The following is a 26,534-nucleotide window of genomic DNA, read 5'->3' as shown; positions in this document are numbered from 1 at the left end:
TTTGACCCTATCATTTGTGAAGCCACTGGAAGGCATCTCAGTGTATCTGCCTTCCTGTCTGCCAGACATTGAGAAGTTACCTAGATCCTCCCTTTAGTTCATAATACTGTAGTATAAGGAACCATGCAAACCTTAAAACGTTCTTTCAATTTCCCCCAACTACTTGATTCTTCAGCTTCTAATTCCACATCGTACTTTGAATGACCAAGGGAAAGTAAAACTTTTGCAGGGACTTTCCATCTCTGAGTCAGCCCCCGATATCAATGAAATATAGAGGACCTACTCCAGAAATTCCTGGGATCACTTGGCAGCTGCCACGGCTGTACTGTGCTGTAATGTTCTACGTTCTATGTACCTAATTTCAGATGCAAGATGTTATTTATATAAAACATCATGTATCGCTGAGGTAAATTTCATTTGTTCCTGAGACTTTGATGTTCTTCCAGAGGTTAAGACAGAATGGTCGGGGAGAAAATTTGTGATCGGGGAACTTAGAAGCATGGGTTCAGTTCTAAAGGATACAGTCACCATTTTAAGTCCAACCCTATTTCGCAGTCACACCAAGCTAGACTGAGGGGTCTAGCAAGTGTTGAGCAAAGAAGTCTCTGACATCAGACCACAGCGTGGGGAAAAGAAGAAGAAGGTCGGGGGCGGGGTGGGGGGTTGATGAGCTAAGTGTCAGAAAGACTGGAGGGAGATGGAGTTGTACTGGAACCAGAGGTACAGAGACCAGTTTCACAAGTTGGATAATGGTCCATACCTGAATGGAGATCAGATGTCAAGGGTAAGGTGGCAATCAAGGATCCAGAGCAAAGCAGAGGTCAAAACAGTTAAACAGGAGGGTTGAGAAGCGGTAAGCAGGAATTGGAGACCAATGAATTAGGTAAAATGAATCCAGCAGGTAAGTGGAAAGAAACTTAATGCCTGAGTGCAGAAGTCCTTCATTTGTCTAATATTCCCAAAGTCAGCCAGGGTTGAATTTAAATTTGTTTGTTATGCAGCTGTCAAAAGTGGAAGTTGGCGTATTGAGGTTGGGTTTCAAATTTTTATCAATTTTACATTCCACCTGTCGATATTTTTAACAATCGGTAATAAGCTCTCCCGATCATTGATATCAATGCTGTCACATCTCAAGAAAAGCTTCATTGTATCTTTATGCTGATTTCTTTGTCCTCCCCTGGAGTGTCAGGAGAACAGGTCCTATTCTTCTTCAGGACCTATACTTCTTGACTATCCAGAAACAGTGTCCAGTTCATTGTAATAAAATGTGAGGCTGGATGAACACAGCAGGCCAAGCAGCATCTCAGGAGCACAAAAGCTGACGTTTCGGGCCTAGACCCTTCATCAGAGAGGGGGATGGGGGGAGGGAACTGGAATAAATAGGGAGAGAGGGGGAGGCGGACCGAAGATGGAGAGTAAAGAAGATAGGTGGAGAGGGTGTAGGTGGGGAGGTAGGGAGGGGATAGGTCAGTCCGGGGAAGACGGACAGGTCAAGGAGGTGGGATGAGGTTAGTAGGTAGCTGGGGGTGCGGCTTGGGGTGGGAGGAAGGGATGGGTGAGAGGAAGAACCGGTTAGGGAGGCAGAGACAGGTTGGACTGGTTTTGGGATGCATCCCAAAACCAGTCCAACCTGTCTCTGCCTCCCTAACCGGTTCTTCCTCTCACCCATCCCTTCCTCCCACCCCAAGCCGCACCCCCAGCTACCTACTAACTTCATCCCACCTCCTTGACCTGTCCGTCTTCCCCGGACTGACCTATCCCCTCCCTACCTCCCCACCTACACCCTCTCCACCTATCTTCTTTACTCTCCATCTTCGGTCCGCCTCCCCCTCTCTCCCTATTTATTCCAGTTCCCTCCCCCCATCCCCCTCTCTGATGAAGGGTCTAGGCCCGAAACGTCAGCTTTTGTGCTCCTGAGATGCTGCTTGGCCTGCTGTGTTCATCCAGCCTCACATTTTATTATCTTGGAATCTCCAGCATCTGCAGTTCCCATTATCTCTCCAGTTCACTGTAGATGATTCTGCAGATTTTTTTTTGCCTAAATTCCTGTGTATCTGACTTCAAGAAGGATATTAGCATTTGTTTATCAGTCCTCCCATTGAGAGAAATCATATTATGGCAGAGAAGAATATGGCAGAGGTTGTAAGTATTTTTTCATCTAAGATAGTTTCCACATTGTTGGTGAAATTTCTCTTGCTTTACGTGTCACTGATAAATAGTCCAGGTTTTATTGAAGGGCAGGCGTGCATGTTAACAGCTGCTCTGTACATTTTATCTTATGTTGATTTCTACAGATCTTTGTTGTCAAATATTCATTGTTGTAGGTTGCAGGAAGCTTAAGTGGCAGAGGTAATACTGTTTTGGATCTCCTTGTCGACCCAAAATCTTTGAAGACTTCAGTTGGGATACATTAGGGTTACAGGTTTTGTTGTTTTCGATCCATTTCATTTTTTTTGGCAGCTCTTCCATTGATAGTGGCCTACCAATGGCTTCTACAACAGGGTGCTGAGATAGCCTAGAGAGTATCAGCTGCTACTGTGGATTCATTATTGATGAATTTGAAATGTTCTTTCCAATTTTGATGGATGGCATCTTTAGGAGAGACATAATCTGCGACCAAAGGAGCTTATGTCCATTTGACATTTGTCGATAGATTACCATGGTGGCTTCAAAAATGTTTTGCTTCGGATGAAGGTCAATATACTGTTGGAATTCTTGTATTTTCTCTTCCAACCACTTGACTTCTATCTTCCAGATTTATCTTTAGCTGTTGGCCTGAGTTGTTGGAATGCTACTTTCCTGACTGGCGATCTTGGGATTGTTCTGCAATGCAATAAAGGTTGCTTGTTCTTGATCCAGAAGGTCATATATTTAGGCTTAATTTTTGTCAAAACAGTGCTGGTGACAACAATGATTAAACCCAATGATCTAGACACAGGGATCTAGTACAGCTGACTATTTGATACCATTCTTCTGAAATTAAATTGATAATGAGAAGATTTTTCTGATTTGTTCTCCAGCTGCTTTTTGAAACTCACCCCTTTGGTCTGGTTACTTTTAAGATCGAGACATTGATATTGTTCACCTTGGAACATTGGTTCTTGCAGTATCTTTGTATGAGTTGAATGTTCATAACAGATTGAAAAAAGCCAACAGTCAGTCCAGTGCACATCAGATCCCAGCATGGATTGAAATTACAGGGCATCACATTGATTCAAACAATGAGATAATCCAGGAGGTTCTGGTGTTATGATCGAGGGTGTCTCCATGTGATTTTGTATATGTCCTTCTGGCAGAAGATATGTTTATTACAATGAGGTTTGCTAAACACGATTTGTCAAAAGGAAGGCACTATTTGCACTGGCTTTTCGCATCCCATTTTTCCCAATGGACATTGGAGACACAGCCAACCCTGGCATTAAATCTTTCTGGACAATTAGTTTTGTCTCCTTACGGGATGGCAGCAAGAACTTCATCAAGGATAGCATAAAATTTTTCCTTAACATTTTCATCGGAGTCAAGGGTCTAGGCATAAGTGCTGATGTCTATGGCACATTGATTATGGCTGTGCTAAAAGTTTAATACTATAAACTTTAATTAATACAAGGGGAGTTCAGGTGGTGCATTCAAGATTCTATTCTGGGTGGCAAAACCAACTCAATGCAGATGACGGTCTCTGTCAGTCTTACCTTTCAGCAAGAGGGTGTATTACCAACTTGTTCCTCATTGATGCTAACAATGGCAATGCAGAGTCCCGGTAACCGCTTGTATTACAGTAGCAGCAGTAAGATAGCTGTGAGGCAGTTATTATCCATTAACCATGATAATGCTGTTGCTGTCATCCTGAAAAGGGCTGCTGTTTTAGGTAGTAGACTCTTAATATGCGAGTCTGGTCCTCCACCACATACAAAGGGCTCTAGTTGCTATTTTCAGGCACAATTGCACAGAGTGAAAAGCTTTAGTGCTTTGACCAAATTTGCAGGCTGTTGAGTCCTCAGAAAGGCTATTCCAAAATTAAAGCAGGAGAGCTCCTAGCCATGTAACAATAATCTGGACGTCCGCTGCCCTCAGCCTTCCGCAATCACAATGCCCCCAGAACCACCAAAACAGCCAACAGGCTGTTTGATCATTTGGAATGAGCTGCATCAAGATTCCCAATTAATGCCTCGACACTGCAGCTCAACTAAATGAGGCCCAGTCTTCAAAACAAATCTTAGCATGCACATGGGTGACTCATCTATTGCACTGACTGCCTGATACATAAAATCTACTCCATTATGTTCATAAGGAGATCAAAAACATTTTGGGGGAAGGGAGGAAGTTTTAAAAATTAATAGCTCTGAGAGGCACAGAGGAAGCTTACAAATAAAAGATTAGTTTGTCTAATTGCAACTGCTGTATTTGCAACTATCTGCATTTTCACAGCCTGGTGTTCTGTACTGGAGAAACTGAATGTCTCATTTTTATACGTAAATCAGCTCTGGCTGTACAGTTAGGAGCTTGATTTGAATCAAATTGTAGTGAGTTGGATTTCCTAAGGTTTCGGAAATTAGGCCAGTGATTCATGCAGCTAAGTGCTTTCTCAGAGAATCCTGGTGAGTTGGAGGAGCAGGGGTGTCTGCCCAGCCCCTTAAGCAAATTTTCAGTTGTGCTTAGATTCCTTTTACTGTCTCTAATTCTTAAACTATGTCTGATCCATCTGACTGCTATTGCTTTTCAACTTCTATCCCATGAGCTCATCTGGTCTGTCTTCCCTCTGGATTGCTTGCCCTTCATGCCAAACACCCACCCCTCTGCCCCAACCAGACCCCTGTTACCCCAAAATCTCTCTTGATCCTCCCTTCCATCCAACTTTACCTGATCAACCTGCAAACTTTCTCAGTGTGGACTTCCCCTCTGGTCAACTTGTCAAGGTGACCATCCACTGCCAAACGGCAGGTTAAAAAGTGATAAATTCCCTTATCACAAATTTCTCCTTAATAAAAACAGTCTCCAGCCCTGTCCCTGTAAATATTGGGGCTCAAATAAATTAACTGTTATCTGCAGGCAACAAAACTGGTCTACAGTAATAAGCTACTGAGGATAATGCCATTGCCTATATGTAATTAAGAACATCTGCACCTTTTGAAAGTATATACTGCACTGAACTGTAATAAAACATGAAAATATAAAAATACCTCAGTCTTCCAAACAATGATTTATAATTGAATCATATATTGATATAGTGACATTCTTTCACTTGTTGTAACTAACACTAACAAGGATGTGCATTAGCAAGGAATCAATCAATACTCGGATATCAGCTTTGAGTTTAAATCGAATAAAATTTACTGAATCCACAAACAATTTTCAAGTATTATAGTACAGTGCTTTGAAAGATTAAGTGTAAAAGCCAAAATCTGAAAAATTCACTCAGTCTAAGTTTAATCAAAGACCGAAGGCTCTTTGGGTGATTTAATAAGTATATGATCTAATAGCTTAATTTTGTTATCAAGTCGGACATTAAACAACCATACTAAACAAGCTTACATAGAATAGTATAAAGTAACACCCATTATGGACACTTCTGACTCATTATAACATTCCTGAGAGCTGAATAGTACTATTACAACACAACTAAAGTTTAGCCGTTACTACAAAGACAAAAATGATTCAAGAAGCCCCAGGGGCCATAGTAAACAAGCTGTTCAACAGATAGTCACTAGCAACATATATTTGTGATTCAAACTTTTTAAAAAATTCCAGAAACTGTGCAATACGTTAACTTTATAGGGAGATGGAATGTATTTAAAACCACGTGTTTCATGGAAATTACAGATAATTCCCCACCCTTCCACCCCCATACACACTCATGCAGACAAAGAATGTGTTGCTTTTCTTACCATTTTGGCTTCTGAGTGCATTTGTTGGACTTGAGGAGGAGTGCACTGATTATTTAGAGAAGGGCCTGGCATTCCCATGATATTGGAGCTCATGGATAATTGCCTATCCATCTTTGAAACAGAAGAAAAAATATATTTTAGACAGGGTTTTAAAGGGATGTCACTTCACAAGTTCACAATTGATTGAGATACATACAATTATATTTTGAAAGATATATTCTCGGCTGTACTTATTTATTAAACAACAAGATAACTTAGAGACAGTTAAATATTTACACTTCTTCCCCCAAAGTGCTCAATTGGTGACAATTATTGAAGAATCAGTCATGATTATTACTTCAGAATTGCATATTTGCGGTTACAGGCTGATTGGCACTTAATGCAATGGAGCTTCTCTAAATATAGCAATGTGGAGTTCTCCCTGGTGGCAAGATCCTATTGTTTCACTGAGTATCATCCATAATGACCATGGAATTGTAATTAACTTGTATAGAAGCAATCAGCAAAAATGTCAGGAAGCGAGGTGAAAAATAGGAGAGAAAGATGAACCTTTCAAAGCTGAATCAACCCCAGTCTTGAAGAAAAGATATACCTGAAGGGGCCAAACATCTGTTTGAAATGATGTTTCAACACACAAATAGTGGACGTATAAAAAGAATGATGGAGATCTTGGGATGCAATAAAACTTGATCTGAAAAGATATCTGACTTCTTCTGACATTGAGTGCTAGTATCACCAGCAGTTCAGCCCATTTGCCTGTATCCACACTGCAAGGAGGCAATTTCCAAAACAAAACCTTTGAAAGCCAACACCCAACTGACCAGGAAGGAAACTAGAAGATCAGTACAAGAAAAGTCATAAAAATAACAATTTTAATAACACAAGAATTAGCAGCAGAAATAGACTATGTAAATCCCAAAATATTCTCCACATTTAATACGGTCAAGGTTGATCTTTTGCCTTAATTCAATTTTCTGCCTACTCCCCTTAGCCTTTCTTCCCCAAAAGACCTAAAATTTGTCTATCTCAAACCTAAATATTCTCAACAATGGAGTATCCACATCCTTCTGCAGTAGAGAAATCCAACTGTTTACAACCTTTCAGTGAATAAATGTGTTCTCATCTTAGCCTTAAATGATCAGTCCCTTATCCTGAAACTACGTCCACAGTTTCTCCAGCCAGAGGAAAAGATCAATCAGTGTCTATCCAATTAAGTTCCTTCGGCATCTTGTACATTTTAACAAAATTGCGTCTCAATTACAGTTTTAAAACATAAGAGTTTATGAACATTCAATATTCTGTCAAAAGTAAATGTTTCAACAGATCAAAAATGTTTGCAAGGTCATCATCAAGCAGAGCAATACTTGAGACAATGCTTCACTATGCAGAATGTCCTTTAATAAAATGATTAGATTATAAGTTTTTGCATCAATTGATCATGTCTTATCCAAGGTATGAGCTGCATTACTCAAAATGTAAGCAGAATTATCCTAACTATCCTCTTTTTATAAAGCAAGTAAAACAAAGTTTTAAGTCAGCAGCATCTGAATTTGGGAACAAACTCTTTTGTAAAAAAGAAAAACTTCTCCTCTAAGTCATCCTGAAACTAAGGCAGGAAACTGCACGTTAATGGAAACATCCATTGTGAATGCTTCACATCTGTTAATAGCAGTACGCTGTTGCACAATGTATTTGAGAATGAATACTAATTGTTGGAATCACCAAAGGAATGATGTCACCTGTTAGCACTGAGCCTTCAGTGAAAATACAGTTAGCATGCTTTATTTCAGGTTAAAAACTTGTTTTGTACAATTGTATTTAAATCTTCCAATTACAATCACATAGCCCTGCATTTTGTGATAACCACTAGTGATGAAACTTGCTTTATCTTGAGCTTTAAACCTTTATTATTCTTTGTGTGCTATTTGCACAAAGAGATACTAGTCTGAAGTATCCTCGCTGCGGGTTTCTGCACATACAATATTTGAGACTGCTTGTTTCTTATTTCTAAGTCCTCAACTGTTGATGTATTGTGACACTCTTTTCTTGACATCTGTGCATAATTGGTTATTAAATGCAGCTCTCCAGAGCAGTGTCTAAGAACTCTCTCCTCACATGCTCGCTCTATACTAGTATCTTCACTCTTTACCAATGTCAGTCATGTAAACAAGTAGATCATCATAATTGATATGAATTTTGCAATGCCACATCCCTTCCCAAATTTCTTTCTACTTTTTCTACATAATTCCAGTAGGTTACTTTTACTTACTTAGCCTTTACAATCATTAATTTCATTATTTACATCATTATTACCATTATCACCATTATAACAATCTCCCCACTCCTTCAAAGTCCAAATTTCGCAGTTTGAGATGATATGGAATCTGGGCTGGATATTCCAATCTAGTTTGCTTGAATTCAGAACTAAGATGACGATGTCATACAGTGTTTGGAATAGTTGTACCATTCTGTACAACGTATGATGTAATAGGGATACAGATGTCCCATATCCTGTGATAACCATAGTTAGCCTCACTTCTTGACTCTACTAAGACCAGTGACACTTCAGCTGTTCTGACAATATGAAATCTCAATTGTTCGGTTTGTCTAATGACCATGGCTTCTGACTTTCTGTTCCTTAACCAGACTTTCTGTCTTGGTGTTCCACTTACCAGAGTATTTGCGCTGTGACTGGAGATATGCCATCTCTGCTGCTTTTTGTTTCTTCTTCAATAATAATCGAATTGGACTAAGTAAGTCTTCTGCTTAAAAGCAATGAAATCCCTTACTACCTTTTCCCAAACCTTTCCAGAATGATGATTGGCTCTGCAGCCACTTGGCTGTGTCTGTGAAAAATCTGCCATGCCACAATGTAATCCTGTATGTCTTTTGAAATGCCTAGTTATCCACACTTACTATTCCTCTTCACTTCTTAATACCAAGATGGTTCCCGTGAAATTTGTGTAAGGTTTCTGTTTACATTGACTCTGGCACAACAATTCCATGGCTTTACACCAATAAATCTTAAGCTATTGTCAAGTATTGTTTCGACACATGGTAATTTTTCAGGTCTGTCGGACTGTATTTCAACTGCCCTCCCATACAAAGTTGTCTGACTTGTGTGTACTCATTGTCAGGTTTTTGGCTGCACAAAATTGTTTGGGTTCTCCCTCAGTTGTCAATAGAGTTGGTTGGTTATAGTCAGAAAATAAGATTCTACCTTGACAAGAATAAGACCATTACTTTCTGCTTATTACTGTTCTTGAAAGTCTAACATATGCCTTGCCTGGAATAAAAGTTATTCCATAACCATATCCCATTGGCCTAAGTCTGAAAATGTGTATGTGTAGAGGCATTTTTGAGAATACTTTTGATCCCAGTAATACTACAAAAAGCTTGTGGCCCGTATTGACTTGAAATTTCTCTGTTCAATCGGACTGTTCTCTGTTCAATCAGCTAGCAGACCAACAGCGTGTAAATATGTGCAGACTTGAATCTACTGCTCCTCCACTGAAACTGCTACTGCCTGAGCTCTCACTTCTAGCCTCATTAAAGTCTTTCCAATTGTTGATGACACGGCAAGATCTCTACTGCATCTGTCATCGCAACTATCTATTATGCATGACCGATTTTTAGCTTCTTTCTTCTCACTATTGAAATGCTCTGATTCTGAAATTTTATTCTCCAGCTCATGGATAAGCTTCAAATTCTTCTGATGTTCCTTGTCCCACACTTCAGAATCTTCCTGCTCTACAGCCTTGTAACCAAAGTCTTCTCAGGTCTTTTTCCAACCTCCAGAGTCTTATCCTTTCCCAGCTGCATTCTTCTCAGTTTTCTAAGGTCATGGCATAACTTCAGAGTCCATTTTCCTCAGCTGTACCTTCCAAGATACTGTTCTATCCCTGCCTTTAAAGTCTTTGTTTTCAGCTGTGAACTTTGGGTTCAGCTTTTACTTTAGATCCTGGCTATCGAGTTTATGTCCCTAATTGTCACCATGTTTGTCTTGAGCTTTAAGCCAATACTATTGAATATTTGACAGCCCTATAGAATAGAACATTGTGAAAAGATTCTGCATGGCAGAATCTACAGCTGATGTCCAAAAAGTCTTTCACACCTGGTAAGGGATGCACAACAGTGAAGACAACCAGAAATTCCTTAGAGCTGAAACAATAGTCACATCTTAGATGGTCACAGGTTAGATCAGTTCCCGATGATCTGTAGGAATAGCTCTCAGTCACTACTATGAATGAAGTTTAAATCCCTGGTGGGCAAGGGAAGTCTTTAAAAAAAAGGTGCAGATTACAGGCTTGGGCACCTTAGAAGTAAACAAATTACTTACAGCACAGGTCCAGTCGGAATAGGCAGCAGGATCCGCACAACACGGTTATAGTCAGGGAAGACAATGGCTACAGAAACAATTTAAAACAAATCTGCAAACCCTGGCATATCAGAAAGCCAGAATCAAAGTAATAAAGGATGAATTAGAAGCCTAAATAGGCCAGGACTAATCGAAGAATTAAGTTAGGAGACTCAATTGGTGCCACAGAAAAGGTAAGAGATCAATTTTTTTCAAATGCAGTAAAGGCAGAAGGAATTTATTCTAAATGCAGACAGCGGAATTCATGCAGAGGAAAAAAAAATCTGTGAAGCGTTAATAGCACTCCAGGCAGTGGGAATCATTTAGGGAAATCCATAAAGAAACAGTATCTGTCTTATGGAACTGAAAAGCGTGGAATTCATTTAGTAAAGCTGTTTAAGAGAACAGGAATCATTTATTATGGCTGCAATTAGTGGGATTAATCAACAGAAGCTACAAAAGGTGAGGATCATTTCGCAGCAAGCAAAAATCTTCCATTGCAATCATAAAAGGCAGGAATTTTCCATTTTGATCACACAAACAGAAGTAAGGCTTCCAGTACAGCAGCACACAGTAGCAGCATTAATATATTGCAAAATCAAAAGTCTACAATGCAAGGAAAATAAATAATCATAGGAAGAAGGCACGGTAGCAGAAATGGTATTGTCAGGCAAGTTTAATTTCAGAGATGGGACAGATAGGACTGAATGCTAGCTGTTTTGGATAACATAATTCTTAAGGCACAGAAATTCTTCCAAAACAGATACTAAATTAGAAAGTGGCCAAATAAATACATTTTGTATTTGATTGGGACTGTAACAAATTACTTATAGCTTGCCAAGTTATAAAAGAAGCAGCAAATACTTTAGACAAAGTTCTGCAAGCCTTTGACAATTACTTGAACCTCGGAAGAAATAAAAAAAAACAAGTGCATGATTTAAGAAAAGAGTTTGATATTCAGGGAATTCAAGTAGTCTTGTGGTCATCTCTGAAATGTCCCTGATGTACGGTAGTGTGACGAGTGTGTCTGGCCGTGTTGTGTCTTCTTGCTGTGGTCTGTCTCGGAGGTAATGGCAGATTGTGTTTTTTGGGTATCCATTCCTTTTAAAAGCTTCGCATAAGTGCTCCTATTCTGCTTTGTGCAATTCTGGGTCGCCGCAGTATGTTGTGGCTCATTTGATTAATGTTCTGATGTAGCTCCATTTATCGGTGTTGGTAGCCACAAGACCATACAGACTCCTAGGTATCAGGGTAGCCCACAAACCAACAATCACCCTGCAACAGCCACTGACAAACATAAAGGATCCCATACCCACAACCAACAGAACTAATGTAATGTACAAAGTACTATGCAAGAACTGTGTGAAACTGGAGGAAAACTGGTAATAAGGATACACAAACACCAGCTAGCCACTAAGAGACACGATCAATTCTCACTGGTCTCAATACACACTAATAAAGAAGGACATGAATTCGACTGGGACAACACATCCATAATCACATAAGCCAAACAGAGACATACCAGGGAATTCCTGGAAGCCTGGCATTCCAATTAGAACTCTGTCAACAAACACATTGAACTGGATCCAATATACAAACCACTGAAGAACAAAACTGGAAGTAATACCAACCACCCCAGCAAACCAAGGCATATAAATAACAAGCGGGACAGAACACTGATGCTTCATCAGAGGTGCACTGACGATGTTACCTAGCAGGGTGATGAAACGTCTGCAAGCAAACATATTGGCTCAGCAAGGAAGTCTGCAACCTCATGTAAATTCCACTGTTGTTGCAGATGTCACATAGTTGATCTGGCTCCAAGCTCACAGTTTTCTACTTTGATGCAGCCTTAATGTCTATATACTGGAGACTCTGGGAAAATTCTCTCTGAATTGTTTTGGGTACAGTGATTGTGGATCTGACCATCTTCTTTACAAGAACCAGATCTGAGTGAACACTTCGATTGAATTGTTGGCTACGCTTGCTGTACAGTATCAGGCCTTCCCTAGATCATTTGATGAGAGATTTTCTGTAACTTTTTATCTTGCTGATATCATCTTTAACTTGGCTCAGTTTTGGAGGTGTTCCATTCATTAGCTTTATATCTAGATCCTTATATCTATCTTTTGTATTTATACCTCTACATCTTTATACATAAATCTTTTAACTCATGTTTGTCATTGCAAAATACCTGAGACATGGCATCTGATAGTATAATTTCTCTTTCATTTTGCATTTTAGATTGAATCATTAAAGCTGAGGCCTTATGAGTAACTTTTGTAGCCTTGCTGTTGTTTTGCACAGGTTTTTCTTATGGATATATTCTTGTGGGTGATGGTACTCTCTCCTGAAAAGTTCCTCCCATGGACAAATATATGGATTTTCTCACGTCTATTCAAAACTGCCAAAAACTCATTTTGTGTGACAGCACATCTGGTTTCAGGTAATGGGAGGGCTTTGGATGGAAATGTTTTTCATTTTTTACGAGACTGCACATAGTCTTTTTGTAGATGCATCTATATATGGAGTGACAAATTTATTTCTGTTGTAGTGTGACAAATTTGTCTGGTATTCAAAATCTACTCTTATAGCATCCTAGAATCCCAACAGTTTGCAAAGAGGCCATTCAGCCCATTGAGTTTTCACCTATACTCTGAAGAGCATCCCACCCAGACCCATCCTCTTATCCTATCCCCACAACCCCATATTTCCCATGGCCAATCCACCTAATCTGCACTTCTTTGGACTCTCCTTAGCTCTTATATTTCTTGTGAGTTCTGACATGTGAGAGATGAAAGATTCCATGGACTGGATCAAGCCAAGGAAGCTTCTCATTCGTTTGTTTCTTGGACCTTTCATCTGAGACTGCTGCAACGTTTACAGAACTTGACTTAACTTCATTAGGTGTATACACCATTCCAAAGAATTGGTGTTCTGTCACTTTCACAATGTTTTTGTCTTTGCTTAACTTGATGCAAGTTTTCGTTGACCTCAATATGGCTTTAAGTTGATGGTAGTCAAGCTCCTTCTCAACTACACCATAGATCAAGATAGAATCAGATTTTTTTGACTTCTTCCTAACATACCCAGTACAGTCTGTCTGATTTCTGCAAGAATGCATCTTGATTCATTTTAAGACCAAAAATTAGATTGAGGAATTTGTCAACAGTGAGGATTTCTCATTACGTTCCAATAACCAATTTTGGCATCAAGCTTGCTGAAAAATTTGCCCCTGGTATGATGTCATTGCATGTTAAATAGGGTAGTGATTCTTCTTTATTGCTTTTGTTACAATTGTGGACCAGCATACCTAATCATGTTACAAACTGGCTAAGGAACAGAAACCTATTTTCTTAAAGAAGGCAAAGTACGAGAATTAGGCTTACTAAGAGAACAAAGCCACACGATTCCATGGTTTTGAACAAACAACAATAAACATTATTACACATTATTAGAACAGTAATACAATTTAAAACACACGAGCAACTTATTTCTAATATCCACAATTAACGTATAGTTCAAGTAGGTAATAGGCTGTGATGGAATATCATATAGCACACATTTAACAGCAAATGCAATCAAGACAAATCCAATGGATAACTCCGCAATTCCCCCAGATGTTAACAATACAGTGCATCATCAAATCAAATGAAACTTCACAAGAGATCATAATTTGTCACTTTTGCCAGTCTGGTCTTGAAACTCCCTCTTAAGAAACACTCTGTCATGGACTGCTTCACTATGTAGACTGCTTTACTATTCTAGACAATCACCCCTTTTCATGGGTTTGTGCTCCCATGGGCTTAGAAACTGTTGTCCAGTCCTTCTTTACTAGCACAACTCCAGTTCTTCACCGAGAGATAGCTTCACTGAGCCAGGTCTGCTACCAGATATTTCATGCTCAGTTGCATCAAGCAAAAACAGCTAATGAGCATTTCAATAATGATTTTCAGCTGTTGCACTGAAAAATCAAAGGTCTCAGGTTTGTACAAAGGTCTTCATGGCTTCCCCAACACAAAGTAGCAACTTTCCCTTTTCCCCAACTCCGCAGGCTTTCTGAGTCCTAACTGCAAAACTTAGCTATCTACTAATTCCTAGAAGTTCTTAAGTTCTAATAGAACAGATCATCCAGCTGCTCTTGACTCCATGCTGACTCCCTCAAGTAGAATCTTTGTAGCTGCCATCCCAGCAATAGGCAGCTAACTGCAACAGTCCTAACACAGCGTTTGCTTCTGTCTGTCTCTCTCTCTCCCCCAGTCACTGATCATCAGTCACTGCCTTGCTGTGAAACCTTGAACTTCTTTCTGTGATACCGAAACTATTATAAGTAGCCTAATAAAACCTTGCAATAAGATCCTCCCCTATTGCTGGGCAGAATCGAATGTTTGAAGCTTTATGCAGCAAGTTTTTGAACTATCTGTTCCATTTATGTTGTCAGCCATAGACTGCTGGCTTGCTTAGTACAAAATGTGGATACAAATAGAAGATTTCATCACACTTGATTAAGAGCTTTATGATTGGCCACTTGGTAGAGAAGAACCCAAATAATATCGAAAAGAGAGACAAGTTGTAGAAGGCTTTTTGTCTTGCACTCATCAGGACAACCAACACCTTCCTCCCCAACCTCAGGTTCACCTGGGCCATCTCCAACACATCTCTCACCTTCCTGGACCTCTCCGTCTCCATCTCAGGCAACCAGCTAGAAACTGATGTCCATTTCAAGCCCACCAACTCCCACAGTTAGCTGGAATACACCTCCTCCCACCCACCCTCCTGCAAAAATTCCATCCCCTATTCCCAATTCCTTCACCTCCGCCACATCTGGTCCCAGGATGAGGCATTCCACTCCCGCACATCCCAGGTGTCCGCATTCTTCAAGGGCTGCAACATCCCCCCCCGAAGTGGTCGAGAACGCCCTCGACCGCGTCTCCCGCATTTCCTGCAACACATCCCTCACACCCCGCCCTCGCTACAACCGCCCAAAGAGGATCCCCCTCGTTCTCACACACCACCCCACCAATCTCCGGATACAACACATCATCCTCCGACACTTCCGCCATCTACAATCCGACCCCACCACCCAAGACATTTTTCCACCCCCACCTTTGTCTGCCTTCTGGAGAGACCACTCTCTCCATGACTCCCTTGTCCGCTCCACACTCCCCTCCAACTCCACCACACCCGGCACCCTCCCCTGCAACCGCAGGAAGTGCTACACTTGCCCCCACACCTCCTCCCTCACCCCCATCCCAGGCTCCAAGATGACTTTCCATATCAAGCAGATGTTCACCTGCACATCTGCCTGCATCCACTGTACCCCGTATGGCTTCCTCTACATTGGGGAAACCAAGCGGAGGCTTGGGGACCGCTTTGCAGAACATCTCCGCTCGGTTCGCAATAAACAACTGCACCTCCCAGTCGCAGACCATTTTAACTCCCCCTTCCATTCCTTATACGACATGTCCATCCTGGGCCTCCTGCAGTGCCACAATGATGCCACCCAAAGGTTGCAGGAACTCATATTCCGCTTGGGAACCCTGCAGCCCAATTGTATCAACATGGACTTCACAAGATTCAAAATCTCCCCTTCCCAAAACCAGCCCAGCTTGTCCCTGCCTCCCTAACCTGTTCTTCCTCTCACCTATCCCCCTCCTCCCACCTCAAGCCGCACCTCCATTTCCTGCCTACTAACCTCATCCCTTGACCTGTCCGTCCTCCCCAGACTGACCTATCCCCTCCCTACCTCCCCATCTATACTCTTCTCTCCACTTATCTTCTCCTCTATCCAGCTTCGGTCCGCCTCCCCCTCTCTCCCTATTTATTTCAGAACCCTCTCCCCATCCCCCTTTTCTGATGAAGGGTCTAGGCCTGAAACGTCAGCTTTTGTGCTCCTAAGATGCTGCTTGGCCTGCTGTGTTCATCTAGCTTCACACTTTGTTATCTTGGATTCTCCAGCATCTGCAGTTTCCATTATCTCTGATACTAAATTTCAAACCATTATGATAATTTATGTTACAGGACAAACTTCATTAGTAAGTCAACTTTTATTAACTGAGGCATTGTTATGGAAAAAGACAATGGTGAACTAATCTCCTCAAGCTCCTGTGTGAAAAGGCAAAAGGCACACGTTTCTTTTGTTCACAAAGAACAGGTTTTGGAGTATGCATGATAGTAGCCACCAGCAAGTGCAAATATGCCACGTTACAAGGCTGGCTGATTATCCTAAACTGTTTGTTAGCGTTGCTACTTGTGTTTCAGCAAACAGTGACCTATTGCAGAATTATCCAAACAGACATTCTGCCCACTGCAAAGCTGATCAATGCTGAGTATGAATTTCCTTGCTGCCCAATCACAGAATTACACCTAATAGCAGCTGTCTTCTTTTGGGTTAGCAAGCATGGGCTACGTGAGGACTGTCTGTGCTCTCCCCACAATGTACAAGTGAAGGAACACTCTTTTTGATTCAATCAGCTAAGTGATAGGATGTAGAGCCTTTCTACATAGAATCACACCAACTCAGACATTTATACACAATGCTGCTCAATTGAATGGTGGGCAGAATTCTGGTCACTCCAGTTATGAATTTATTTTCCTTCATCTCTTGGAATTCCCTTTCAAGCTTTTCCTTTCAGTGTTGGTTGACTAGCAGAATAATTAAGGAAGCATCCACGAACAAAACTGACCCATTGCCTCAGTAGAAATCCAGGGTTGTTTTAAATACTGTATCTCAGCAGTTTCCTCCCATTGCTCATCGTCCCCTGAGCAGGGACAGGGACAGGGACGGGGACAGGAATCATGTTCACTGGTGCTGCTCCTGGCCCAGGCCTCTAGCTAGATCACACCAGCCCCAAACCTAACTCAAGCACTGACGGCCCTCTCAAGCCCTGAGCCCTTTATATTGGATCAGAATGTACACCCTCTGTCCTGGGCCCAGCTGCTGGTCATTACTACAACGAGCAGCATAAGGACTGACTTGGCCAACCAAGTACATTGGGCAAAATACGCACAGTTTACTTTATGTCCAGATGTCCCTCAGAATTATATCCAAAGACTTCAGATGCAAATAATATTAGCGTTTCAAAATAAATGCCTGGTTATACAATAATGTCAGAACAGAAAGTTTACAACAGTTACTTTAAATTTGTTTTCATTCTATATCTACCAGGTAGACCTAATTAAAATCAGATTCTTTATGAAAGTGAGCATTTGAAGATTTTGAGTTACTTGCTTTAACTCAAAGGTAGAGGTCTCCTTCATTGGATACAAACTAGCTATAGCCTCAGGGCTGTTGCTTGTTTTTGGAGATCCAAGTAAAGAATGAAGTTCAATGCAAAAGCAATTTCATGCTAATCAGCACAGGTATGCAGCTGCATGGCAGCCTGGAAGGTACAGTACAGTGTTATGAAGTTGGGTAGAGTACTTGTGGTTTGGAAGGCAGGACATTAGAATTTGTTTGTAAAATGATGGGTGTCGGGGAGAAGAGTTCACAGTCTCCTTAAGGGATGGTGCGTTTTTTCTAAGGTTGAAGATGAACAAATAAGTCTGTGAGCAGCATCAGGCACATAGTTTCTGAAATGGAAACATTTGAATCAAAATGCTGTATGGTTAACAATCCAGGCAGCAGTCTTGTTTCGTTATTAAGGCAACCAGTTTGAATCAGTCAATTAATTTAAACCAGGTATTCGGAGACTAAAAACTAATTAAATTTAAATCTGACAGCTTTGACAACCTAGGACCAATCCTATTGTAAGAAATTGATAGGCCATCAAGGGTGTAAAAGAAGATGGTATTTGAAAATTGGGGGTGAGAGCAACTCCCATCTGTTAGAGACAACAACCAGCAGCCCTAAAGAGAAAATCACCAGCACTTACAGAACTCTCTAAGCTCTCAGAGTTACCATTATCAAAGGTACAGTGGCACTCTTAGCTGATATTCCTGACACAACAATTTGACAGAGAAAGGTGTTCCGGACTGAACATCAGTGCAGAAGGAACAGAACATTCCGGAAGGCATATCCTGGCTGTAATTTTGAGAGTCTAAGATTTTTTTATTTTGGTTTATATAAATGTTCTTATATTTATTGGAACAGCATACCATTAGAACTTAGTTTTGTTCAGGAATAGTTGGTTGTTAAAGGGGAATTGTTCAGTTTGGTAATGGTTCAGTTAATCTGTTCACTTGTAGAGTTAGATAAATAAACTGTAACTTGTTGATTGTAGAGTGAGTGAAAGAAGTTTATTTCATTTAACCTCCTCCTTATCACAGCTTGAGGGTGAGAGGCAGGTTATACTACTTTTCACATTTCTTTTAACAGATTGTAGGGTGAGGTGAGCCTCTCTGGGTGTTTTGGTTTTAGTTATCACAGGGGGTTAATTTCTGCTTCATAACAGCAGACTTTGCTCGATATTAAATACAGTGCCTGTATAGCCATGCAAAAAACACTTAAGACATTGTAGGTTGAACCATCTGGCTTCAAACAACTAAAATTTAGATGGATTATTTATTCTGAGTTAATTTAATAGGAAGTGGGTACCTCAGCCAAATTGATTATATACATTTTTGGATCATTTTGTACAGAGGATTAAGGGGAAAGACATTTGCTGCCAAAAGCCAGTGCATTACAAGCAATGGAATCAAGGGCAGTACATTTCTGTTTTATGATTTTTGAGATTCATTAACTTACAAAGAATTAAGTAGAATAGGCTATTTGAAATAATTACAACATGCAGTTGTTTACGCTCCTCCCATCCTTTCTTATTTAACTATTAGCTAATATTCAGCTTCCTTCTCCAATCTATATCTATTTACTTCCTTTTAAATGCACCTATTCCATTTAAGTCAGCAATTCCCATGTTGGGGTATTCCATCTTTCTACCAGCCTGAATAAGGAAGTTTCTTCTGAATTTCCTACGTGATTGTCTGGTATCTATCTTATGTTGATGACCTCTAGCTTTTCCTCTTCTACAGAAGTGAGAATATGGAGGGGTAAATTGGGGATAACCCCGAAAACAGGTGGGGAGATTTCAAGGCACATTTATCTGGCATCGATTTGATGTAAAGGATGCAGCTTAATCTCTTTGTGCCTCTTGCTGATTTCCCCACGCAACCATTGTCATTGATTGACTACATACATCAGCATTGGGTCCCAAATCATATATAACTTAAAACCTGCCCCTGCTTTTGGTCTGCATCTCCTTTGAGATGTATTATGGAAGCAATAATGACATTGTGAGCTGAATCTGAGCCTGGGAGAGAGTGAAGAATGACAGAACACAAGAAACATCAGGTGCACAGGTTTTTCTACACTGGAGGTCTTCATGGACACGGGGAAAGGAGGAGAGACATCCTGTCTACATATTCATTCATTTGTGGGATGCTGGTGTCAGTGGTTGGCCAGCATTTACTGCTACAATATATTGCACACACTGTCATCTTATCAATCAAGGCATCATTCAAACATATTGCAAAATATTCAGTGACACACTTCCTTCTTTTTTGCACGCATGCATCCAGAGACAGCAAGAGCTAGTCAGAGGGGACTCCTGCAAAATCTAGCCCCAAGGAGAAGACAACCCTGGTCATTACTGGAACTGCCCCTGAAAGGCAATGGCCAGCTAAATGTCTGTTCCATTTTGTAGTAGCCTCCTGGCTGCTAAAACACAGATTGATAACTTGGTCAACAGCAAGGGGTGATGGGTATACTGGCTAAGTAAAACTCTGAAATCACAAGACCTAAGCACCAGACACAGGGCAAATACAGCACCCAGGTACAAATTACATTAGCAAGATGTAAAAGGCAACAGATATTCTGGGCAGGCATTTCCCCAGCAACTTATCCACCAAACAAAGGAGGGCCTAGGCAGAAGAGCACCTGGCCCTGCCACACAAAGAAACAAACAGTAGTAAGCTATCCAAATGATTGACAACTTTTCAAACAATTAAGTATGTCTTCCTTATTGACCAGAACTATAGAAATTTCCAGAAAACCATCCAGAATGGTACTAAAGCAGGGTTCACTTGCAGACCAAGATAATAAAGTGTGAAGCTGGATGGACACAGCAGGCCAAGCAGCATCTCAGGAGCACAAAAGCTGACGTTTCGGGCCTAGACCCTTCATCAGGTCTCAGCCTGAAACGTCAGCTTTTGTGCTCCTGAGATGCTGCTGGGCCTGCTGTGTTCATCCAGCTTCACACTTTATTATCTTGGATTCTCCAGCATCTGCAGTTCCCATTATCTATGATACAATTTTCACCTGCAGACCAATCTCTTTTGAATCTTCTGGAGGCTTTTTGAGGAGACCATCATGGCAAGAGGCAGAGACCACCTGACCATCCGGAGAGAAAGGAAAACAGAAACCAGCTTCGCAGACCCAGACAAAGTGTGGCTGTGTAAACCTATAAAAGACTTGAGACATTTTGTAAGCTAAAGGGGCCAAATAGGATTAGAGATAGTATGTTTAGCATTAAAGATTATTGTAACTTGTTTCCTAATGAAGTTGGTTCTGTTTTGCAGTCATACCAGTTTGTGCTCATATTGATTTGACTGTTTTGGTGTGTGGGACACCTGAGCAAATTAATTTGTAACATAATGGTTGGAGTTAGCCAGAGGGGACACCTGCAAATTCTAGCCCCAAGGAGAAGACAACCCTGGTCATTACTGGAACTGCCCCTGAAAGGCAATGGCCAGCTAAATGTCTGTTCCATTTTGTAGTAACCTCCTGGCTGCTAAAACACAGATTGATAACTTGGTCAACAGCAAGGGATGATGGGTATATTGGCTAAGTAAAACTCTGAAGTCACAAGACCTAAGGACCAGACACAGGGCAAATACAATTTGGAGTTGTCTAACTTGTTTAAGGAGGAATTAGACAATAACTTACGAAGAAAGTATCCTCTTACATAATCATGCTTCTCACATCCTTTTTTGCCTTCATCTCACAATCAATCCTGTGATGTACAAGCTAAGGATTGTGGAAACAGGTATCCTTTATCTTACTGACCTTCCGCATCACAACTCAATGATTTCCTCAACTGCCTGAGATCTTAGCTTGGCCAGGAAGTTTAGAAGACAAAGAATTTAGTGAGGATGAATACATGCTGTAACTTGATGAGATTTGAAACCACCAGTGCAGATACTGACATTGCACATACTTTAGACGGTAAAATGGAGGGAGAACCGGACATGGTTAAGAGTGTTAGGCCACTCCAGAGAAAACGATTGAGTTTTTCTAGCCTCTCCTTATAGCTCATAACCCCTAATGCAGGCAGCATCCTAATAAACCTCTTCTGAACCCTCTCCAAAGCCTCCACATCCTTCTGAAAATGTGGTGACCAGGACTGAACATAATACTTTAAATGTGGTCTAGCCAAAGTCTTAAAAACCTGCAACATGACATCCGGACTCTTGTACTTGATTCCCCGACCAATAAAGGCAAGTATGCCGTTTGCTTTTTTACCTCCCTATCTACTTATGTGGCTACTTTCATCAAGCTATGGACTTGAACCCCAAGATCCTTCTGTGCGTCAATGCTGTTCAGAATCCTGCCTTTAAACTGTATACCTTTCCTTAACATTTAATCTCCCAAAGTACAGCACGTCACAATTACCCAGATTAAACTCTATCTGACATTTCCCAGCCATGTCTGTAACTGATCTATATCCCGCTGTATGCTTTGACAAACATCTACACTATCCACAACGCCTCTGATCTTTGTATCATCTGCAAACTTACTAACCCACTCATCTGCATTTTCACCCAAGTCATTTATATATATCACAAACAGCAGAGGTCCCAATACGGATTCCTATGGAACACCACTAGTCATGGACCTCCAGCTTGAAAAACACCGCTCCACTAATACCTGAGATAATAGGAACTGCACATGCTGGAGAATCCGAGAGAAAAAGTGTGGAGCTGGATGAACAAAGCAGGCCAAGCAGCATCTTAAAAGCACAAAAGCTGACGTTTCGGGCCTAGACCATTCATGAGAAAAGGGAATGAGAGGGTTCTGAAATAAATAGGGAGAGAGGGGGAGGCGGATCGAAGATGGACAGAGGAGAAGATAGATGGTGTAGTGGGAGTGAGATTCTCCCCATCCCCCTTTTCTGATGAAGGGTCTATGTCCGAAACGTCAGCTTTTGTGCTCTTAAGATGCTGCTTGGCCTGCTGTGTTCAACCAGCTCCACACTTTGTTATCTCAGATTCTCCAGCATCTGCAGTTCCCATTATCTCTGCTACAATTTTAACCTCACTGAGAAGCCTCTTCCAGGGATGCCTAAACTGAAGAAGTTACCCTCCTCCCTCCAGACAAACCTCAGGGGATCTCTCTCCCACTGTACCACCTATGCAGGTCCAGAGATGTATTGCTGAGACTTTACAAGGCTCTGGTCAGACCACACTTGGAGCAGTTTGGGGCTCCTTGTCTAAGGAAGGATATGCTGGCATTGGAGGGAGCCCCATTGCTGGCTTTTGAAGACAATCCAAACTTCTACCACCCTTTGGGGTGGTACAGTGGCTCAGTGGTTACCACTGCAGCCTCACAGCGCCAGGGACCTGGGTTTGATTCCAGCCTCGTGCGACTGTCTGTGTGGAGTTTGCACGTTCTCCCCGTGTCTGTGTGGGTTTCCTCCGGGTGCTTCGGTTTCCTCCCACAGCCCAAAGATGTGCAGGCTAGGTGGTTTGGCCATGCTAAATTGCCCATAGTGTTCAGGGGTGGGTGGGTCTGGGTGGGATCCTTCAAGGGGCGGTGTGGACTTGTTGGGCTGAAGGGCCTGTTTTCACACTGTGGGTAATCTAATCTAATTATCTTCTCCTCTATTCACCTTCGATCCGTCTCCCCCTCTCTCCCTATTTATTTCAGAATCCTCTCCCCATAACCCTTTTCTGATGAAGGGTCTAGGCCCGAAACATCAGCTTTTGTGCTTCTAAGATGCTGCTTGGCCTGCTGTGTTCATCCAGCCCCACACTTGGTTATCTTCAATTCTTTAACCACATGGCTGAGTCATCATCGATCACATGATTCTTAATCTTCTGGATGAGCCTACCATGAGGGACGTTGTCAAAAGCCTTACTGCTCTACCCTCATTGATTACCTTTCTTGTCTCCTTAGAAAAGAATGTAGAGGAGCCTGAAGTATATGCTGAGGGAACTGACATTGATGATGAGAATGCTGAGGAAGGTAGGGCACTGGTGAGACAAGAAAGACCGACCCAAGAGAACCTGACAGTATCCACATTTTATGGTGAATTACTTTGCATTGACATTTGTGGATGCTCAATACTAAGAGCCAATTCTGGCTCTCTTGTCCACAATACACAGTTAGTTTTTTTTGGCATTAACTATGATATGTTCCTCTTGCACCAGTAACCTCCTGTCTGTTTTCAGGTTGGAACATCAGTTTGAAATTATACAGAATTATCTGGGGTTAGCTCTAGAATGATCTAAGCCTTAGTTTGCAAGAGACAGTCATCTATCATTAAGAAGAGCAAAATGACACAAACTGACACTCAAATCACAACCATCTCACATAGGTCCATGCTTTCCAGTGGTTACATCCCTTCTAAAGGGCAGCAGTGAATAAGAAGCTTAGTGCTTTATGAACTGCTGCACATGATGCACATGTGAGCATCCAGGGTACCAATCAAGGTGGCTTATGAGGAAAAATACATCATCCCAAGCCTTAGCACACTGAAAGAAACCACAGGATGACAGAAAAATGCTATATTCATACCAAGTTTAATGTTGTACAGTAGGTTGATACCCATGTATCCAAAGTGACTTCAATGCTTTTTTAATTTTCCTTTTCCTAATGCTATACCTGTGTGCCAACTCAGCAAAGGTGGTTAAGCTTAAAGAAACATGCTGACTCCTTTGTCACCCTGCCTCAAATGACTAAAAGGCATCCTTAATTAACAGAGCGCCTACCGGATTCCAGCCTCCTGGGGTTCTTCTGTACAGACACAGATCAACCTCTTTGGCCTGACCTGATGGAGGTGTTCAGGTCCCTGGCTGAAGTGAGGCAGGGTACCTTTGGAGTGTCCTGAGATGACATTCCCTGGGTGCCTTACTGTTGCCCTCTGAGTATGCAGTCATCTCTGTCACACCTCATGGGGTAGGGTGCCTGGAAGGAGGTCAAATTCACTCAGCCCCTGCTTGTCTAAACATTCAACGAATGCACCCGTGGTTTAAACAATGGTGTAAAGTCCTCTGTTATACCAAGTAGGTACTGATTGTTCTTCTGGATCTGGCTCTCCATAACAAACGGTATCTAGTCCGTTGATGCAACCATGCACCAAGATTCTGGAGCGATAACTTCACACAGAACTTGGGAAAGTTACTCTACTCTACTCCAGTCTGCGCCTAATCTCTGGCACGTCCTCCAGCCATTCACCTACTTGCCTACACATCCACATTAGCTTAGCTTCAGCCAAATGGACAGGCAATCCATCGGTAATGGTCTCAAAAGGAGCCCGTTCTCCCACAGTCCTTTGTATGTCAGAATCTTCAGCTATTTCACCCTTCTCTGGCTCTGCCCTCCTCACATCCTCCCTCCATCACTGCTGTGCTCACCGCAATGTGACCCCGTGCCTACTCTGAAATGGCTTATGGATGTAGGTGCATGTTTTTATACTGATGGAAGGTGGGGAGGACACCCTTGATAACACAGCCTCTGAGGCTTGTGACTACTCCTCCTCAGAAGTGAGCTGCGAAGTGTTGGTACAGATGGGCCTTGGGGTTTTGGCTTTTTTTTTCCCTTACTTTAGGCTTGAGAGTAGGATCCAGAAGGTGCGTATGAAAATACAAAGATATGCTAGTTTTGCAATGCACCAATCTTACCAAAGGCTTTATTCAGGTGTTAAAGCATTGATACTTGATGTACAACTGGGATTAGCTGCTAGAACGTTTTCTCACAATATGACTGTAGACATTCAGCCTCTACATCTGCACAAGGCATTTTCTCTTTGTTCTTCTGCCAGGTCAGTGGCTTCCTCCACAACGTTGGTGAGGAGCCTTATGTCAGGCATCCCCCATCTGTCAATCCCCTTGCATTGTTAGTAAGGCAACTGTGATATTGAGGAAGATAGGTGTTAAGGAATTCTGGTTGAAAGACAGTTTATTGTTGTCAAGTACTTAGAGTTGATACAGAGCTATAAAGCATTACATGTGTCTGAGATACCTTCTGTCTCCCTGGAAAGGACACCTGTGAGGTGTTAATCTTACAACTATCTTTTGTGGTTACACCCTTGTCCTATGCAAGCCTTTGGTGAAAAACTTCCAATGTACACATTCTAATCGTGATGAACAATCAATGAGCTGGTGGTGCTTGATTTGTAGAGTTTTGTACCTCCTTTGATGTTTTAAGTGTGAATCCTATTAAATGTGCAAGAGACAGCAAAACTGTGGTCCAAGCAGTGCTACATTGGTGCAGCAAATAAGTGAAAGACAAGTGACTGTTCATGAGGAATCTAAAGGAGGTGCCTAGCACTCAATCTTGTGTGTCACAGTCCTTCGTGGTGGCAAGTTCACAATGTTCACACTCTCAAAAGCATGGAGCCACAAGTACAGCGTGGCTCACATCCTGGCAAATCACAGCACATCATTCATCTTCCTGTATCACTGGAGCCAGGTTCTCTTATATCGCCTCAGTTGCTAACCTCTGTCTGGGCTGGCTTCAACAGTTGGTATGGCCTCGTGTTGCCATCCTCAGGGCTAACACTTCCTATGCTCCTGGATAGCCTTCAGGAGAACGTAGAGGCATCTCTGAATCATTTTGCTTCTTTTGTCTGAGCCGCTGTCATTTGCAGGCATGGACAGGATTGATGGGCAAATATTGAGGCCTGGTACTGGTTTGCAGAGAAAATAGTGCTGTCCAGGTGCCTTTTAAATGCATTGCCCTGAAAATGGAGTCCAAAAATTTCAAGCTGGGGGGATTTGTCAGATCATCCTGTCCGTCTGCACAAAAAATTTGGTATTTTTCTCACACATGAATATACAAAGAGCTGAGAAGACTGCACTGCACAAGAAAACCTAACATGACCCAGGACAGAAAAACCTCCCACTTTGAAGTCACCTCCACACTTAGTCTAAAAAAAAGACAAGATTTTGTTCACAATGTATCTATGAAAAATAGCTTTCATAGTTTTGAATGCCCCGAGTGGGCCATTGCTTGGCCAAAAAACTTTTCAAAAACAAACCCAGTCTATCCTCTCAAGACGCATACCCCTGAATTTCTGATATTATGCTTGTAAATACGTTTTACTCTCTCTAGTGCTTCTATATCCTTATTATAGTGT

At 41.6% G+C, this 26,534-nt stretch overlaps 1 protein-coding gene across 3 annotated transcripts in view; it reads right to left on the bottom strand.

Annotated features, from left to right (window-relative positions):
• creb5b (cAMP responsive element binding protein 5b) overlaps positions 1-26,534 on the bottom strand; it is a 415,327-nt gene that overhangs the window by 122,624 nt on the left and 266,169 nt on the right. For all 3 annotated transcript variants that reach the window (XM_048522115.2, XM_059654247.1, XM_048522126.2), the window contains one exon: positions 5,883-5,993. In XM_048522115.2, the coding sequence (XP_048378072.1) occupies positions 5,883-5,993 (111 nt within the window). The remainder of the gene's footprint in view (positions 1-5,882; positions 5,994-26,534) is intronic.

This window comes from Stegostoma tigrinum, chromosome 2 (assembly GCF_030684315.1).
Source record: "Stegostoma tigrinum isolate sSteTig4 chromosome 2, sSteTig4.hap1, whole genome shotgun sequence".
Lineage (NCBI taxonomy): Eukaryota > Metazoa > Chordata > Chondrichthyes > Orectolobiformes > Stegostomatidae > Stegostoma > Stegostoma tigrinum.
This window is presented reverse-complemented; position numbering and strand designations above follow the sequence as displayed.